Below are 18,756 nucleotides of genomic sequence, written 5' to 3'. Positions count from 1 at the left end.
GCCAGGTGGTGCTGATCCCTTGCTTTAGAATTCCCTGCTTCTCCTCCTTTCCTGTCCTGCAGCTGCTGTTCTGCAAAGCAGGGCAGCTGCTGGGCTGTGTGTAGAGCCTCTGATTCTCTGCTGACCAACTCCAAGCTGCAAAGTTGTTTTCCTGTGTGAGCCAAGAACAAGTTCCTGCATGAGCCAGAGGTACCTTTGATTGGAGCATGCTTTAGTTTGTACACAGGGCTGGATTCTACTGCTGCCATGAATCAATGGGAGAGGGAAGAAAGTCTACCAAAATGAGGTACTTTGGGCAAGAGAGATTGGCTTAGGGACTTCCACTCCTCTTAGCTACTTCTGTTAAAGGCTTCTGGGCCTTGTGATGTTAAGGACACTCTAAGAATCTGTCATGCTGGGGACTCTGCAATGCTGTAATAAAGGACTTGTGAGAGGACTCCTGAGGTTCTCTACCCTCTGCTCTTCTGGCATCTCATGATACCAGCAGGGGGTTGGTCCATTTGTCAGGTCAGAGGGCACCCTGTTCTCAGGGTGAATCATTAAGGACTCCAAACAAAAAATAAGGTGGGGTATGTGTGTGTGCAGGGAACATGGTTTGGGAAAAAGGGTTTGTGTTTAGCTTGGCTTTGAAAGAAGTTGTAACAATCAAGGGTACTTACAGGCCCAGTCAAAGCAATTAAGCCAACTCTTTCAGGGACAGCACCTGAGGGGGTGGCTCAGAGAACCTCTGTGTGTGTGTGAAACCTGGCAATAGCAGTTTTGTATGTTTTGAGGTTGTGTTTCTCATTTAAACTGGAATGCTGAAGATTCCTTGATGCATTGACAGATGGATTTGTCTTGCTACAATATAAAAGACCTCTCAAGTTTTGCAGGCTGCAACCCTTGGAAAAAAGTTTCCTCACAGCTTCATCACAGAAGACATCTTTCAAGGACTCTACCTTCCTGGTGTCCCTGCAGATCCATTTGAATCTGGAAGGAAGCTCTCACTTCAGTTCCAACTGAAGGACTGTTGGGGCAGGTGGTAGGTTATGGTAGGTAGGTTCTCCTGCTTCCAGGAGGAACAGGGATGAAACGAATTTTGTCCTATTTGCTATGGGGTTCAGCATTGTTACTCTTTTACCTTGTATAATTTTACATAATTGATTCAAATGTAGTGTCCAATATGCTACTGGTGTCTAATGATGGTGTAAAACAGATTGGTGCCATTAGCCAATCAAAACTCATGTCTGTTGTGAAAATTGTTTAAAACTTCTTTCCTTCCTTCCTTCCTTCCTTCCTTCCTTCCTTCCTTCCTTCCTTCCTTCCTTCCTTCCTTCCTTCCTTCCTTCCTTCCTTCCTTCCTTCCTTCCTTCCTTCCTTCCTTCCTTCCTTCCTTCCTTCCTTCCTTCCTTCCTTCCTTCCTTCCTTTCCTTCCTTCCTTTCCTTCCTTCCTTCCTTTCCTTCCTTCCTTTCCTTCCTTCCTTCCTTGACAGGGTGGTGTAAGAGGCTAACTCTTGTATCTCTTGATGTGAATCCACAAAGATAAAATCAACTTGTGTATCATGGGAAGGCCCTGTGTCACAGCTCTCATGGAATGGTACTTAAAGTGTGATAAGGAAACAGCTGTGGAGGTTAGCTTTACCATTGGTAAAGAGAACTATGTAGAGTAGAGTAGAGTAGAGTAGAATAGAATAGAATAGACCAGACCAGGTTGGAAGAGACCTTCAAGAACATCGAGTCCAACCGATCATCCAACACCATCTAATCAACTAAACCATGGCACCAAGCACTCCATCAAGTCTCCCTCTAAACACCTCCAGTGATGGTGACTCCACCACCTCATAGGTGTAAAGGCATCTTAGTAGAACCTGTACTTTGTAGTTCCTTTGCTGCTGTGTGTACTACCCACCCATAGGTGTTAGGAATAGCTGTTGATTGTATAATCTATAACGAATCAAGCATTTATCATCTTAGTTGTAGCAATATTACCTTTAAGACTTGTATTATTGATAAGTGTGGTGGTTTAGGCTGGGTGCTGGCCCGGATGCCACTGCACAGACCTCACCTGGGAGGTCCCAAGGGGTGGGCTCAGCCCAGGGGGGTGGTCACAGGAAACCAGGTATTGCATTCCCATAATGCCCTGCTCCCCTATAAAACATCCACACGAGGTCTTCACTTCCTCTTTTGTCCCCTGCTGCTGCCTAGGTAAAATGGCATGAGCTGCCTCCCTTGGGCCTGCTCAGGCCTAAGGCTGGGTTTGGTGGGGGGAGGAGGAAAGAGCCCTGGGGGGTTTGGGTGTACCCCCAGGTGGGGATGGGATGTTCTTGGGTATGTTCTGGGATCTCTCTCTTTTGTCATGGTGCTTGTGGTTCTCTGTACAACTTTCATTGTTGTTTTTATTGTTTTCCCATTTAAACTTTCCATCACTTTTGCAATCCCTTTGTCTGAGTCATTATTTCTGCCCGTGGTGGGGAGGGAGTCTTCCCCAACCCATTACAATAAAGACATTGATCAGCAGAGCATGATCATTCCCTTCTGAAGAAGGGCAGAGGCATGGATCCCAGTGAATATGACAAGAGGGTGAGAGAGTGAGAATGGATTGGATCATGTTCTCAGGCTATTAGACCAGGGACTGAAAGATTCTAGAAGCAGGACAAAAAGATTTGTGGAATGGTTAATGTTTGCCATAATATCAGCTGTGATAATATTAGCATCCCCAGCTGCTTCAGTTACAGCTTTGACAAAGGGCATACAAACTGTGGACACAGTGAGAACTTTATTAGCCAATGTGACAAATGATTTGCAGCTGCAGGAAGCTGTAGATGAGGAAATAATGGCAAGGTTATGCATGCTTGAGGCCAGTGTTGTTTGGTTAGGAGACCAACAAGCTGCCTTGCATACCCATATGGTGCTGCAGTGTGATTGGGAATATCATAAGCAGGACATGTGTGTAACATCCTTGTCTTGGAATGACTCTCAGCATGATTGGAACTCACTCAGGTCACATTTACAAGGGGCCTTCGAAAGCTCCTTGAAATATAATGTCCAAACATTGAAGCATCAGCTGAAACTGCAGCTAGCAAATACACAACAGGTGAAGATTGATTCAACATGGCAAGCACTGAACAAAGAGCTGAGCTGCTTGAATCCAAACAATTGGTTCTCAGGTCTGAATCTACGAGTGTGGGTTAGAGGTGGAATCCTTGTGGTGATTGGCATTGTAATTATAGTGTTAATGGTGTTTGTAATCATAGGCTTCAGGAACAGGAGGATGGTCAGGACACAAATGATGGCTGCTGGTTTAAACCATATAAAAATGGGGAGTTGTAGGAAAGCAGAAAGTATCTGTGGAAGGTTTCAGGACAAGAAAGAACAACAGGCTGCTGATACTGGAAGGCTGGCCTGGTGATAAAGAAGAGCTGACCGTGGTAAACAACCTGGAGTGCGAGACAGGAGGACACTTGCCTCCATGCTGGAGAAACTCAACCTGATATGGGATGAAGATAACAATGGACAGCTGCAGCTCAAAGGAGGAAATTCAGTGAGCAGCAGTGGTGGAAGAATGTCAGGGAGTTGCTTAGCCTGCTGGATTTTTCCTGTATAAACTGCTTGATCTGTGCCAATAAACAATTCCTGCTCCACCAACAGGGAGTCTGTGCAGGCTTTCAGACAGAGAGGCTGAGGGACCTGGGCTGCTTCAGACTGGTGAATGGGGTTCAGAGCACTGCCATAGCAGTGTGCACATGGCTGAAGGGTGGTTTCAGAGAGGATGGAGCTCTCCTTGGGTGTGTTACGAGACCAAAAGCTCCACAAAGTGCAGCTTGAAAGGTTCAGAGTGGAGATGAGGCCAAAGAAATGTCCCTCAAAGGGCAGAGCTGCTATGCATGAGGCCATCCAGAGGTGTTGGGAAGTAGCAGAGAGAGCTGAGACAGCTCAGGGAAGGGATGGAAATGGCAGGTGAAGAGCTGAGTGGGGAAGCAAGATTGGTGTCAGCAGCCTGAAGGGAAAGAGCTGCAGGCCTGGGACAGTGTAGGACAGGCTGCAGTGGGGATGGCCAAGGGCTCTGGCAAGGCTGAGAGGCCCAACAGGACCAAGGTCTGTGTGCCCTTGGCTCTGGCAGTTGCCTCTGCCACCAAGGCCTGTGAGGAGAAACTTTGCTTTGAGGCTTTGAGGTTCTTCTAGTCCAAGGTCAGTGGCCAGGGCTTGGCTTTCCTGCTTCCTAGACCAAAGGCAAGTTTTTCTCCCCTGTACTTTGCCTTTGTCTCCCTGCAATCCTGGCCTCTAACAAGCTGCTCTAATGAGTCCCTGGGGAGCCTTTGTCAGTAACAAGCCTCAGTGAGGCCAATCAGTGCTTCAAGGTACTTTGGAGTTTTCTTCTGACTTGGACTTCTTGAGAGGCTTCTTGGCAGTACCTTGGCAGAGTCTCCTGGCAGTAACTGAGGATCATGTAATCAGCCCCAAATACTCCATGGGGCTCATTAAATACTGCTGAACCTCTAATTATTGCCAAGGTATCTGCAGCTAATTGGAGAGGTTTTTATTGCACAAAGCATCTGATAGAAACTATTTTTAAAGGGACATTTCATTCCTTTTCAGCAGGAGTTGTCTCTTAGCAATCAAACCACAGCAAAACCTGACAAGGTTCTACCTCGCTCACTGCTCATCCTCACTCCCCACTGTCCCCAGCAGAGCCCTGAGCCACAGGTGAGGGACAGGATCTGCCTTGCCAGGGGCTGGGGATCATGGCTTGGCCCTTTGGATCAGTGAAACCCCTCCACGTTTCCTCAGCAGCAGAGCCACCTTGAGCTGCTTGTCCTGACCTGTCAGCACTGCTTCAGTTCTTTTAGTGTCCCCAGGTGGAACCTATTAAAACTACAAGAAAGTTCAGAGTTTGACTCTAACTTTGACTTCTGGAGAGGTTTCATCAGCTTCCTCTCAGTCCCTGAGGTTTACCTGGCACCAAAGCCACCAGAGGGCTCCTTTAAATGCCCTGTGTAGATCATCTGCTGCTGAGCTGGGCCAGGCTCCTGGGCTGCATGGAGCTCTGTCCAGGAGCAGCTCTTCTGCACAGCACAGCAGGACTGAGGGCACTGCCAGGGCATCACAGGGAGATGAGGAAAGCAGAAGGAGCTTCAAGGAGGCCAGGACTGGGAGGATGCTGACAGCTCATTGAAGAAATCACTGCAGGTGCTGACATGAGTCTGAGGTGATCTTGAGCCTTTCCTGAGAGGGACAGTTTCAGGCAGGAGAGAGATGGGCTGGGGATGAGGGGAAGCTGCCAGGAAGCCCTGGGGGAGGCTGTGTTCAGGCTGCTCTCTCAGTACTTCTCTGCAGATGTCTCTGGGTGCTCTCTGCTGGGCAATGACTCTTTAGAACATCTCATCTCCAGGATCCCTGACTGCTCTGCCCCTCCTGCTGGGCTTGGAGCTGCCCCCAGGAAGGCCCAGATCTCCCATAGTGTACTGGGCAGTGCTGAGCCTTTCCTTGGGGTTCAGCACTCTGCTTCCAGAGTCCTTTGATTCTCTTCAGGAGATGCTGTGTCCTGCTGTGTCTCTCACAGCTGCACCTCTGGGCTGGGACATAGGAGAGTTCACAGAGCTGCCCTTTGAACCAGTGCTCCCCTGCTCTCCTCAGAGCACAGAGAGCTGGGGTGGTTCTAAAGGCTAATGTGGGCAGAACATCTGCAAGGCAGCACAAGGGAAAGTGCAGGGCAGAGGGAGCAGCATTATGGGCACAGTAGCTCCACTGTAGCAGAGCCAAGATGAGTCCTTGGCAGCACATGGCCTGAGCTCCTGCTCCTCACAGCAGCCTCAGCCAGAACAAAGCAGACAGCAAATCCATTTCAGCTGGGGGACTGCTGTGCCCCCTGGAGTGCTTCTTCTCAGAGGAGTCTGTCATCAAGTTTTGCTTTCTTTTCTTTCTTAGACATTCCCACAGGCAGCAGATGTCCAACAGCAGCTCCATCACCCACTTCCTCCTCCTGCCATTCCCAGGCACAAGGCAGCTGCAGCTCCTGCACTTCTGCCTCTTCCTGGCCATCTACCTGGCTGCCCTGCTGGGCAATGGCCTCATCATCACCACCATAGCCTGGGACCACCACCTCCACACCCCCATGTACTTCTTCCTCCTCAACCTCGCTCTCACTGACCTGGGTGCCATCTCCACCACTGTCCCCAAATCCATGGCCAATTCCTTGTGGGACACCAGGGACATCTCCTATGCAGGATGTGCTTCTCAGGTCTTTTTTGTATTTTTCTTGCTTGCAGCAGAGTATTTTCTCCTCACCACCATGTCCTACGATCGCTACGTTGCCATCTGCAGACCCCTGCACTATGAGACCCTCCTGGGCAGCAGAGTTTGTCTCCACATGGCAGCAGCTGCCTGGGCCTGTGGCTTTCTCTATGCTCTGCTGCACACAGCCAATACATTTTCCCTGCCCCTCTGCCAGGGTAATGCTGTGGACCAGTTCTTCTGTGAAGTCCCTCAGATCCTCAAGCTCTCCTGCTCCACATCCTACCTCAGGGAACTTTGGCTTCTTCTGGCCAGTGTCTGTTTATCATCTGTCTGTTTTGTGTTGATTGTGGTGTCCTATGTGCAGATCTTCAGGGCAGTGCTGAGGATCCCCTCTCAGCAGGGACGCCACAAAGCCTTTGCCACCTGCCTCCCTCACCTGGCTGTGGTCTCCCTGTTTATCACCACTGCCTTCTTTGCCTACCTGAAGCCCACCTCCATCTCCTCCCCATCCCTGGATCTGGTTGTGTCAGTTCTGTACTCAGTGGTGCCTCCAGCAGTGAACCCTCTCATCTACAGCCTGAGGAACCAGGAGCTCAAGGCTGCCCTCAGCCAACTGATCCCTGGATGCTTTCAGAAGAAATAAACTCTTTGTCTTCTCCTGCAGAGCAGTTCTGATGTCACTCAGTGCAGGCACAGCCTGGCTGCTGGAGTTCTGGCCGCTGCTAGGGCTGTTCCCCTTGTGAGAATGCTGTTCCCACACAAATGTCTTTCTTCAGACCATTTCTGGTTCAGTGTTGTCCTGTCTGGTGTGACCCAGAGGCTGCAGACATCAGGAGCTGTGCTCCCTGAATGTTCAAAACAATAAAGGACCCTGCAGGGAGTTGTTTCGCTGAGTTTCTTCCTCCAAGCCTTCTGTGGAGCTGCAGGGCAGTGCCTGTGTGCAGAGGTGGAGGGGCAGAGTCCCAGCACAGCAGCAGTGCCAGGGAGCCCCAGAGCTTGGGCTGTCCTCAGCTGCTCTTTCTGCCCTTCACCCTCTCCTGCTGAGCCTCTGTGGTGGGGCACAGCCTGAGTGCTCTGGCAGCTTGGGCACTGTGCTGCTGCTGTGTGGCAGTGCTGGGACTGCAGGCAGGGACAGTCCAGGGCTGCTTGTGGGAGAGAGCTGTGCTCCAGAGCAGCACTGCCATCAGAACAGGAGGTCTCCTCATGCCTTCATACCCCAACCCCCTCCCATTGCAAACTGCACCTGCTCAGAGTCCGTACTGGATACCCTGACCCCCTTCCAGTACAGACTCAGTCCAAATATGGTTCCTTTAACCCTTCCCAATACAGATGTGACCTCATCCCATTACAAACTAGATCATACTGTCCTCTAGCACTGCGGCCTGGGTCCCCTCCCAGCACACAATGTATCCCCTGGCTGCCTTCCCAGTACTGAATGTATCCATCCCAGTACAAACTGCACACCCTCATGTCCTCCCAGTATAGTTTGGGCCTGGGCCAGTCCAAACAGGATCCCAGCACAAACTGATCCCCTGATGCCATCCCAGTTCAGACTGGGGCCCCCTCCAGCTGCAAACTGAACCTCCCTGATCTCTCCCAGTACAGATTGGGCCTTGGTCCAAACCAAGCTGAATCCCCTGGTCCCCTCCCAGAGCAGACAGGGCCTCATCCCAGCACAAACTGCATCATCTTACTCTATCCCAGGACACTCTGGGTCCCATCCCAGTACAAAGTGGATTCCCTGGTGCCTTCCCAGTACCTACTGCATCCCTCCACATTAACTGTGTACTCTGGTTCCAACCCAGTACAGACTGAGCCCCCTCCCAGTGCAAACTACATCCCCTGATTCCATTCCAGTGCAGACTAGGCCCTGTCCAAGTATAATCTGGTGCCCTGATCCCATCCCAGTATAGTCCAAGACCCATCCCAGAGGAAATAGACCCCATGGCATCACCCAGTACAGACTGGGGACCATCCCAGTGCAAAGTTGAAGCCCTGGCCCCCTCCCAGTACAAACCAGATATCAGGACTCCTTCCCAATACAGACTGTGCCTGCTACTAGGAAAAGCTGCACCACCTGAACCCTTCCCAGGAGCAGGCTGGGCCCCATCCCAGTACTACCTGAGTCCCCTGGTCACATCCCAGTACAGTCTGGGACTCATCCCAGTACATACTGGGTTCCTTTAAACTCTCCCACCGCAGGCTGGGCCCTGTCACAGTCACAACTCCACACCCTAATCGCACCAGAGTCCTGTCTGGGCCATCTCCCAGTTCAAACTGGTTCTCATTGACATCTCCAAGTACAGCCCAGGCCCTTTCCCAGGAAAAACTGATTCCACTCATCCCATCCTGTGCTGTTTAATATTTTTATCAGTGCTACAGACAGAGGGATGGAGACACCATCAGCAAGTGTGCAGATGGCACCAAGCTGAGTGGTGCTGATGAGATGCCAGAGGGACAGGATGGCATCCAGAGAGCCCTGGGCAGGCTGGAGAGGTGGTGCCCAGGTGACCCTCATGAGGTTCACCAAGAGCAAGAGCAGGGTCCTGCAGCTGGGCTGGAACAATCCTCACTATCAATACAGGCTGGAGGAGGAGATGATAGAAAGCAGCCCTGAGGAAAAGGACTTGGGGGTGCTGGCAGGGGGAGAAGGTGGACAGGAGCAGGCTGTGTGAGCTTGCATCCCAGAAGGCCAAGGGCAGCCTGGGCTGCATCCAAAACAGCATGGCCAGAGATGGAGAGAGAGGATCCTGCCACTTTGTGATGCTCTGGTGAGACCTCCCCTGGAGTACTGCATCCAGCTCTGAAGTCTCAACACAGGAAGGATATGAAGGTGATGGAGCACATCCACAGGAGAGTCACAGAATGATCAGGGGCTTGGAGCAGCTCTGCTATGAGGACAGGCTGAGGGAGCTGGGGGGGTTCAGCCTGCAGAAGGCTCTGGGGATACCTTATAACAACTTTCCTGTATCTGAAGTATACTGGATGAGGACAGACTGTTTGCAAAGGCCTGCAGTGACAGGACAAGAGGCAATGGCTTCAAACTAGAGCACAGCAGATTTAGATCAGTGTGCACCTGCTTGAAGTCTGCTGCTGCTGCAGCTCTTGGTGTTGGTGGGAAGGGAAGAGAAGAAAACCTCCATAATGTGCAACTTGTAAGGTTCTGACTGGAGGTGAAAGAAAGAAAGAAAAGTCACCAAAGGGGATCCTTGTGGTCCAAGAGGTCTTGGCATTGGATTTCAAGAAATGGCTATGGAGAGTAGAGAGAAAAGGGAGGGAAGAGAAATGTCATGGAGAGAGCTGGTAGGAAGGCAAGATGGGTGTCAGGAACTGGAACAGAAAGAGCTGCAGGCATGGGACAGTGTAGGACAGCCTGCAGTAGCAATGACCAAGGGCTCTGGCAAGGCCGAGAAATCCAAACTCTCTTTGTCCATTTTTCTCTGGCAGTTGCCTCTGCCACCAAGGCCAGGGAGATGAAACTTTAGCTTGAGCCTCTCTGCATCTGACTGCCCAGGCTCTGTGGTCAGGGCTTGGCCTTTCTGCTGCAGAAACCAAACCCAGTGTAGGACAACCTGTGGTGGGGATGGCAATGGGCACTGGCAAGGCTGGAAGTCATCAGGAGAACCCAAGGCTTTGCCATTTTGACTGTGGCAGTCATCCACCACTAAGGGCTTTGAGGAGACTTCCTAAGGCACCAGGGGGTCCTCAGTGCCTCCTTAAACACCCCCAGGAAGGCTGGGGACTGTCATCCCCTTGTCCTTCTCTCAGCATCACAAACCCCACACCCCACAGCACCTGAGGAACCTTGACCCATACATGAGGGACAGGATCTGCCTGCCCAGGCAATGTGGTCAGGATTTGGCCTTTCTGCTCCATAAACCAAACCCAGAGTTTGCTCTCCTGCACTTTGCCTTTGTCTGCCTGCAACCATGGCCTCCACTGAGCTGCTCTAAGGAGCCCTTGGGAGGCTTTGTTGGTAATGCCCCTCAGTGGGGCCAATCAGTGCTTCAAGGCACTTTGTGTTTTCCTTCTGACTTCTGAAGAAGTTTCTTCAGTCTTCTCTCAGTACCTGAGGTTCCTGCAATGAGTCCCAAGTGCCCTAAGGAGATGTTTGTGTCTCTGCAATCTTCTTCAGGATTTCAAAGTGTGCCTCACAAAGCTCAATTTTGTATGTCAAAGATAAAATATTTTGCTACATTTCAGTTTAGAGCAGAGATGATAATTCCCCAAGTGACACTGACCCAGGCTGTCTCAGCAGGACATCTGCACTTGCAGGAACATCTGTCCTTCAGGACTGACATTGAATGGACAACTTTGCTCCTCACCCTCCCCAACCTATCCATTGCTGTCACTGCCCACCTAGGGCTTACAAGGTGATTCAGGAAAATGTGTTCTAATCCAAGAGGTTCTGAATGACAGAGTGGATAAGGACAAGGCTGACCCTGAGTGACTGCAAGGGATCCTGAATTCAAATCTGTTTCTATGGCTGTGCCTGGAGAGAAGCACCAAGCACAAAGATACAGGGACAGAGCTGGCTGGGTTCAGTGCAAGATAGAAACCTTGCCCCTGGTGACAGCAAAGGTGTCTGTCCAAAGACACAGAGAAGTGAGAGGTAGCTGGCAGTGAGGCTGCCCTGGAGTTCAATTTCTTTCTGCTGGAGCTCAGGGCAAACACTCCCAAAGCATCAACATTCTCAGAGGATGAGACCTGAGCCTGGAGAAGTCTGACTTGGTGCTGGCCCTTGGTGCAGGTTGTGCCTGAGTGATGTCTGTGTGGGGGAGATGCTGGACACAGCTGCTGTGATCCAGGAGAGCTCCAAGGCTCTGGCTTTAGGGTCACTGCTTTTAGAGGTGGAGATCCTTGACTGTTTCTCTGATCTGGAGAATCTTGGATGCTGAATCATCCTGGGAGTTGTTGCCACTTGCACAGACCCTGAAGTTTTTGACTTTCAGAGTTTTCTATCAGCTCCCTGTTGGCTGTGATCCAAGCACAGATGCACTGAGCTGGTAGGAGGTGACCAACCCCCAAGCCATAGGGAGAGCAGTGCAAGGCTGGGAGAGCAAGGGTGCAGCACACCAAGGACACTTCTCAGTGCTCTATTTCTGTCTGTCCTGATCCATCCCTGGCTTACCCTGGGCTACTTCATGGCCTAGGCCTTTTCTTTGTTTGTTTGTTTTTAACCTAAAATGAGAATGCATGTTGTGTTATAAGGAATTTTGACTTTCCCATTAACTATTTAAAACTAAGGCAAACTGGTGAGGTAACACAGAAATCCATATCAACATTTCCTCTAGTCACACAACAATTAAACAATCATAACAGCCAGTCCTAATTCGCACGGTGCTGTGGTGCATTCTTCTGAGTGATGCTTTTGATCCCAGATTACCATAGCAGTTGTTGTGATCGATGTTCGACTGCATGGGAAATGCTGTGTGCTCATGGCCTTGATTCCTCTGCCGTTGTTTGTTGTGATGATCGCAGTTGACATGGGGTAGACATTTCTTGCTGCTATCACTAAACCCCCTTAGCTATAAAATATACATCCTCTCTTTTGTTTTGTTGACTTTTTCTTGATAGATTTTTTAACTTTTTTTTTTAATTTTGGTTTTTATTATTTTTATTTTTTAATTTAATTTTTATTTGTAATTTTTATTTTAAGTATTTTATTTTTTAAAGCATTTTTTCTTAATTTTAATTTTTAATCCAATTTTTAAAATTTATTATTTTTTGATCTTATATTATTTTTTAAAAAACTATTTTAATTATTTTTTGTATGTTTGTTTTATTTAATCTATTTTTAAAATTTCTAATATTTTTATTTCAATTAAAAAATTAATCCATTTCAAAAAATTTTTTATTTAATCTATTTTTTAATTTTGCAATTTTATTTTGTTTTGGTTTTATTATTTTTTAAACCTTTTTAAAAATTATTACATTATTTTTATTTTTATTTTATTTTTTAATATTATTTTAATTAATTTTTATTTTTAAATTTTAATTATTTTTAATTTAATTTTTAAAATCTAATTTTTAATGTAATTAATGTTTTTAATATGCCTTTAAAATATTTTTCCTTTTGTTGTTATCTGTGTTTTTTGGCCTAGAATTTTTAATAATTTTTTGGTAATTTTATTTTTCTTTTAAATCTATTTTTTTATTTATTGATTTTTTTATAGCTTTTAATTTTTCTTGAATTTTATTTATCATAATTTAATCTTGTATTAATTAATTTTTAATGTTATTTTATAATATAATTTTTAAATTATTTTTTCATTTAATTTTTTAAATTTGTTTTTTATTCTATTTTTTCCTTTTTTATTTTCTATTTAACCTTTTTTGTACTTAATATTTTGTCCTTATTTTTCATTTTAAATTTTTGTAAATATTTTTTCTAATAATCCTTATTTTTTTTGTTAATAGTTATTTTTTGTTAGCAATCCCTTATGGTTTTTTGTTTGTTTTGGTATTTAAAAATTATTATTATGTTAAATTTGTTTTTATATTAAATATTTATCATTATTATTATTATTATTATTATTATTATTATTATTATTATTATTATTATTATTATTATTATTATTATTATTATTATTATTATTATTATTGATGTTATTTTGTACTTTTCCTTTGTAGTAGTACTTTGTGCTATTAGCCAAACACCAAACTCAGGTGTGAGAGGCTATGCACCAAAATGGACTCTCCAGACTGTCTATTAGCTGAGGAAGGAGGTGGATGTGGAAAGTTTCATACATCTGATTGGTGCCTAAAGATTGAGGCCAATGGGGAGGCAGCAATAAATATAGCCACCAACAGCAGGGAAATAGCTCATGGACCAGTCCAAACCTGGGAAGGACTGGAATGGGACACATTGTCTTGGTTGCCTGGTGGGCCATGGGTCAAACGAGTGTCATTCTTCTCTCTTTGTGCAACAGCAGCTCTAATCTTTCTACCATGTCTGATACCCTGGTTTGCATGGCTTATCCATCCTGCAGTCAGGCAGGTGCAGGTTGTAGCCATATGAAGTGAGCCTGAAAAGGCTATAAAAAAGAGCAGTATGATGTATCTGCAAATAAGACCAACATCAGAAATGAGCCAAGAGGAAAGGATTTAGTTAATGGTGAATGAATTTCGTAAAGACAATTATTGAAACAAGACGAGGAGGGGTTGATGGGATTAAAAGGAGAGAGTGTCCTTACAAAGGAAGAATTGGCTAAGAGGGAGTTGGAAGAGAAAGGGAGGAACCAGACAGTTCACCTTCTCTATGTGTATGCAAATCACAAAGGGGCCTCTGCTAAGTCCCTTCCCTTGAACCTTGCTGTAAATCAGTAGGGGTCTGTCTGAAGATAGCAGACACTGAACACAGCCTGAACTGCTGAACTTTTAGTCCACAACACAGGCTTAACAGACTACTGAATATTAACTTCTCCACCCAGAGAAGTGGAGAACCTAATTCAAATGAGCATAGGATGTATGAAGCAGGGAGGGGTTGTGTGAAGGGGGACATGTAGCAGGGGTTTTGGGAAAGACTAAATCCTGAGTACCTGAGCCAGTGGGGAAAGGGAGAGGGAGGTTCGTGTCCAGAAATGTAGGATGAAAGGGGAGCTGTGCCTTCAGCAATGAGAGAGACCCCACAGGGAATTGTCCTGTGGACTCTCCCTTTATTCAAAGGAAGTTTTACAAGACTCCTCTGTCTCTGTTATGAACTTCTAGATGGGAAGAATTTTTCCTTGCATGTTGCACACCCAGGGAGCACAGCTGCTCCCGTCTGCAGTATCTGGGTCACAGCAGACAGGCCAACACTGAATCAGAAATGGTCTGAAGAAAGACTGTGGTGGGGAAACAACATTCTCACAAGGGTAAGAGCACCAGCAGCACCCAACCAGAGAGAAACCAGACTGTGAGTGACATCAGAACTGCTCTGCAGGAGAGGACAAAAAGTTTATTGCTTCTGAAAGCATCTGGTCGTCATTTTCCTCAGGGCATCCTTGAGCTCCTGGTTCCTCAGGCTGTAGATGAGAGGGTTCACGGCTGGAGGCAACACTGAGTAGAGAACTGCAAGCACCAGATCCAGGGATGGGGATGAGATAGAAGAGGGCTTCAGGTAGGCAAGGATTACAGTGTTGACAAACAGGGAGACCACAGCCAGGTGAGGGAGACAGGTGGCAAAGGCTTTGTGGCGTCCCTGCTGAGAGGGGATCCTCAGCACTGCCCTGAAGATCTGCACATAGGACACCACAATGAACACAAAACAGACAAAGACTAAACAGGCAGTGACCACAATAAGCCAAAGTTCCCTGAAGTAGGATGTGGAGCAGGAGAGCTTGAGGATCTGGGGGATTTCACAGAAGAACTGCTCCACAGCATTGCCCTGGCAGAGGGGCAGGGAAAGTGTATTGGCTGTATGCAGAAGGGCATAGAGAAAGCCACAAGCCCAGGCAGCTGCTGCCAGGTGGAGAGAAATTCTGCTACCCAGGAGGGTCTCATAGTGCAGGGGTCTGCAGATGGCAACATAGCGATCATAGGACATGATGGTGAGGAAAGAATACTCTGCACCAATTAGGAATACTAAAAAGAAGACCTGGAGAACACATCCTGCATAGGAGATGTCCCTGGTGTCCCTCAGGGAATTGGCCATGGACTTGGGAACAGTGGTGGAGATGGCACCCAGGTCAGTGAGGGCAAGGTTGAGGAGGAAGAAGTACATGGGGGTGTGGAGGTGGTGGTCCCAGGCTATGGTGGTGATGATGAGGCCATTGCCCAGCAGGGCAGCCAGGTAGATGGCCAGGAAGAGGCAGAAGTGCAGGAGCTGCAGCTGCCTTGTGCCTGGGAATGGCAGGAGGAGGAAGTGGGTGATGGAGCTGCTGTTGGCCATCTGCTGCCTGTGGGAATGTCTAAGAAAGAAAAGAAAGCAAAATTTGATGACAGACTCCTCTGAGAAGAAGCACTCCAGGGGGCACAGCAATCCCCCAGCTGAAATGGCTTTGTTACCTGCTTTGTTCTGTCTGAGGCTGCTGTGAGGAGCAGGAGCTCAGGCCATGTACTGCCAAGGACTCATCTTGGCTCTGCTACAGTGGAGCTACTGTGCCCATCAGGCTGCTCCCTCTGGCCTGCACTTTCCCCTGTGCTGCCTTGCAGATGTTCTGCCCAAATTAGCCTTTAGGACCCCCCCAGCTCTCTGTGCTCTGAGGAGAGCAGGAGAGCTCTGCTTCAAAGGACAGTTCTGTGAACTCTTCTCTGTCCCAGCCCAGAAGTGCAGCTGTGAGAGATAGAGCAGGACTCAGCCTCTCCTGAAGAGAATCAAAGGACTCTGGGAACAGAGTTCTGACCCCCAAGGAAAGGCTCAGCACTGCCCAGTGCCCTATGGCAGAGCTGGGCCTTCCTGGGGGCTGCTCCAAGCCCAGCAGGATAGGCAGAGTAGTCAGGGATCCTGGAGATGAGATGTTCTAAAGAGTCATTGCTCAGCAGAGAGCACCCAGAGACATCTGCAGAGAAGGACTGAGAGAGCAGCCTGAACACAGCCTCCCTCAGGGCTTCCTGGCAGCTTCCCCTCATCCCCAGCCCATGTCTCTCCTGCCTGGAGCTGACCCTGCCAGGAAAGGTTCAAGAGCACCTCAGACTCACCATGTCAACACCTGCAGTGACTTCTCCTTCAGTGAGCTCTCAGCATGCTCCCAGTCCTGGCTGTCTTGAAGCTCTTTCTGTTTTTCTCACCTCCCTGAGATGCCCTGGCAGTGCCCTCAGCCCTGCTGTGCTGTGCAGGGGAGCTGCTCCTGGCCAGAGCTCCATGCTGCCCAGGAGCCTGGCCTAGCTCAGCACAGATGATCAGCCCAGGGCATTTGAAGGAGCCCTCTGGTGGCTTTGGTGCCAGGTAAACCTCAGGGACTGAAGCTGATGAAACCTCTCCAGAAGTCAAAGTTAGAGTCAAACTCTGAAGTTTCTTGTAGTGTTAATTGGTTCCACTGGGGGACACTACAGGGAAAATGTCCTTATGGTCTGGTGAGAGCAGAGAACTGAGGCAGTGCTGACAGGTCAGGACAAGCAGCTCAAGGTGGCTCTGCTGCTGAATAAACCTGGAGGGGTTCCATTGATCCAAAGGGCCAAGCCCTGACCTCCAGCCCCTGGCAAGGCAGATCCTGTCCCTCACCTGTGGCTCAGGTCTCTGATTCACCCTGTGAAATAATTTTTATCAGATGCTTTGGGCAATAAAAACCTCTCCAATTAGCTGCAGAAACCTTGGCAATAATAAGAGCTTCAGCAGTATTTAATGAGCCCCATGGAGTATTTGGGGCTGATTACATCATCCTCAGGTAGTGCCAGGAGACTCTGCCAAGCTACTACCAAGAAGCCTCTCAAGAAGTCCAAGTCAGAAGCAAACTCCAAAGTACCTTGAAGTACTGATTGGCCTCACTGAGGCTTGTTACTGACAAAGGCTCCCCAGGGACTCGTTAGAGCAGCTTGTTAAAGGCCAGGATTGCAGGGAGACAAAGGCAAAGTATAGGCGAGAAAAACTTGCCTTTGGTCTAGGAAGCAGAAAGGCCAAGCCCTGACCACTGCCCTTGGACTAGAAGAACCTCAAAGCCTCAAAGCAAAGTTTCTCCTCTCAGGCTTTGGTGGCAGAGGCAACTGCCAGAGCCTAGGGGACAAAGGCCTTGGTCCTATTTGGCCTCTCAGCCTTGCCAGAGCCCTTGGCCATCCCTACTGCAGCCTTTCCTACACTGTCCCATGCCTACAGCTCTTTCCCTTCAGGCTGCTGACACCAATCTTGCTTCCTCACCCAGCTCTCCCTTGCCATTTCCATCCCTTCCCTGAGCTGTCTCAGATCTCTCCCTGCCATTTCCTGACACATCTGGATGGCCTCATGCATAGCAGCTCTGCCCTTTGAGGGACATTTCTTTGCCTTCATCTCCACTCTGAACCTTCCAAGCTGCACTGTGTGGAGGTTTTGGTCTGTTGCATCTACAATGGTGAGAACATGGCACTTGTTCATGGCACTGGTCTAATAGAGTCAATCTACCAGGCCTCACCATAGTCATGTGTGACCTGTCTGATGGCTTCCATGGTCAGCTCCACCCCTACCACCTATGTATAGCATCTCTGTGCCCATCAAGCTACTAACAGTTCACCTTTATGCTCTCAGTGCAGATCCACTTGGGCTACCTCACTTCTGGCAGCCTTCTCTATCTGCTCGTTCTTTTGGTGTTCTTCAGGAGCACAGCTCCTAGGCACATGAGCATCCCCATGGCTTACCTTCAGAGCCATGTTTCCTACCCAAGCAGCAAGGTCCTGCCACAATGAAGCAGCCCAGATGGACTTCCCCCTGCCTTGCCAATTGATCTTCTTCCACTGCCACCATACAAGAATCTGTGTAAAGTCCTGGACAGTTTTCTCTCTCAGCAATCTCTAGAGCCAGTTGGATGCTTTCACTGCTGCATATTGACTCAATTCACCTTCTCCTTCAGTGGCCTCAACAACTTCTTGTGTAGGACTCCATTCAGCAGCTCCCACTCCCAATGGTTCCCTACCACCCAACAGGATCCATCAGTAACCAGAGCATGAGGCCTTTCATCCTCAGATAACTCCTTGTATGGTGCTGCCTCTTAGGCACCAACCACTTCCTCAGGCCACACTCTGAAACCTGCCCTCTGGCCAGTCCAGAATCTCTCCCAGAATCCCTGGGTGCTTTGGTTTACCCAGTCCAGCTCACTGCATAATCAGTGCTGCTCACTCACTGCCTGTAGTGCTGGGCTCATGATGCGGAGAGGGAAAGTTCCCTCTGAACATCCAGTGCAGCACAGGCAAGCTGGGTGCTGAGAGGAGAGCTGCTTCTGTCCCCATTACTTCTGAAGCAGCTCCAGCTCCTTCCTAGGCTGCTGTCTTGGGTTTAAGGAATGAGACTGCTGCTCTGTAACCCTTCTCTGAAGTAGTTCAAGAAAGCCTTCCACAAAGGATTGGAGAGAATGGAAGTTTAAATGGAAGTACTCTTCATAACTCCATCCTACAGTACAGAGCATAGAAAAGCCACAAAAACCACAGTCCACCTCAGCAGAGGATCTCCAAAAACCTCCTCAGGCCAAAGCTTCCCACAGCCTTCCTCCAAACAGAGCCAAACACCCAGGCTGCAAATGCCCCCTCCTGCACCATGCCTCTTTGGCCCTGCCCCATACCTGAGTGATGCAGCTGCAAATTCTGCTTGCCAGCTCCAGGCTGAGCCAGACCAGGCCACTCTGGGCTCCAATTGGCAGCACTGCCATGGCTCAACCTGGCCTCACTCCCCTGCACCAAACCCCATTAAAGCTCTGTGAACATCCCAGGAGCAGAGAGGGAGGAAAAGAGAAGAACAAAGAGAAATGTCCATTTGTATAGAGATGCAGGGCTTATGGGAATGAAACAACAAAAGATTGCACTTTCCTGTCCACCTCCTGGACCTATCTAGCCTCTGGTGGCCTCTACTCTATGGTTTAAGATATCCCAGTGCCTTAAACACACAATAGATGCTAAGATCTCCTTCTCAGTTGGTGTGTAGTAGGCTTCTGATCCTCCATA

General features: G+C 48.4%; 4 protein-coding genes across 4 annotated transcripts in view; 2 read left to right on the top strand and 2 right to left on the bottom strand.

Annotated features, from left to right (window-relative positions):
• The window catches only part of LOC137454324 (zinc finger protein ZFP2-like), a 394,553-nt gene that overhangs the window by 34,457 nt on the left and 341,340 nt on the right, over positions 1–18,756 (top strand). The gene's annotated exons all lie outside the window — the stretch shown is intronic.
• LOC137454423 (zinc finger protein 850-like) overlaps positions 1–18,756 on the bottom strand; it is a 349,726-nt gene that overhangs the window by 43,778 nt on the left and 287,192 nt on the right. The gene's annotated exons all lie outside the window — the stretch shown is intronic.
• LOC137454380 (olfactory receptor 14A16-like) lies at positions 6,092–6,826 on the top strand (the record flags this gene model as incomplete). Its single annotated transcript, XM_068164428.1, has 1 exon — positions 6,092–6,826. A coding segment is annotated over one exon (735 nt), but the record flags the coding sequence as incomplete, so codon positions are not given.
• LOC137454375 (olfactory receptor 14J1-like) lies at positions 14,153–15,097 on the bottom strand. Its single transcript, XM_068164422.1, has one exon. The coding sequence runs from the start codon at positions 15,083–15,085 to the stop codon at positions 14,153–14,155; it is 933 nt and encodes a 310-aa protein (XP_068020523.1). The 5' UTR covers positions 15,086–15,097.

This window comes from Melanerpes formicivorus, unplaced genomic scaffold (genome assembly GCF_026170545.1).
Source record: "Melanerpes formicivorus ecotype bairdi unplaced genomic scaffold, bMelFor1.0.p_v2 SCAF_80, whole genome shotgun sequence".
Classification (NCBI taxonomy): Eukaryota; Metazoa; Chordata; class Aves; order Piciformes; family Picidae; genus Melanerpes; species Melanerpes formicivorus.
Note: the sequence above shows the minus strand (reverse complement) of the source record. Positions and strands in the feature narration are given on the sequence as shown.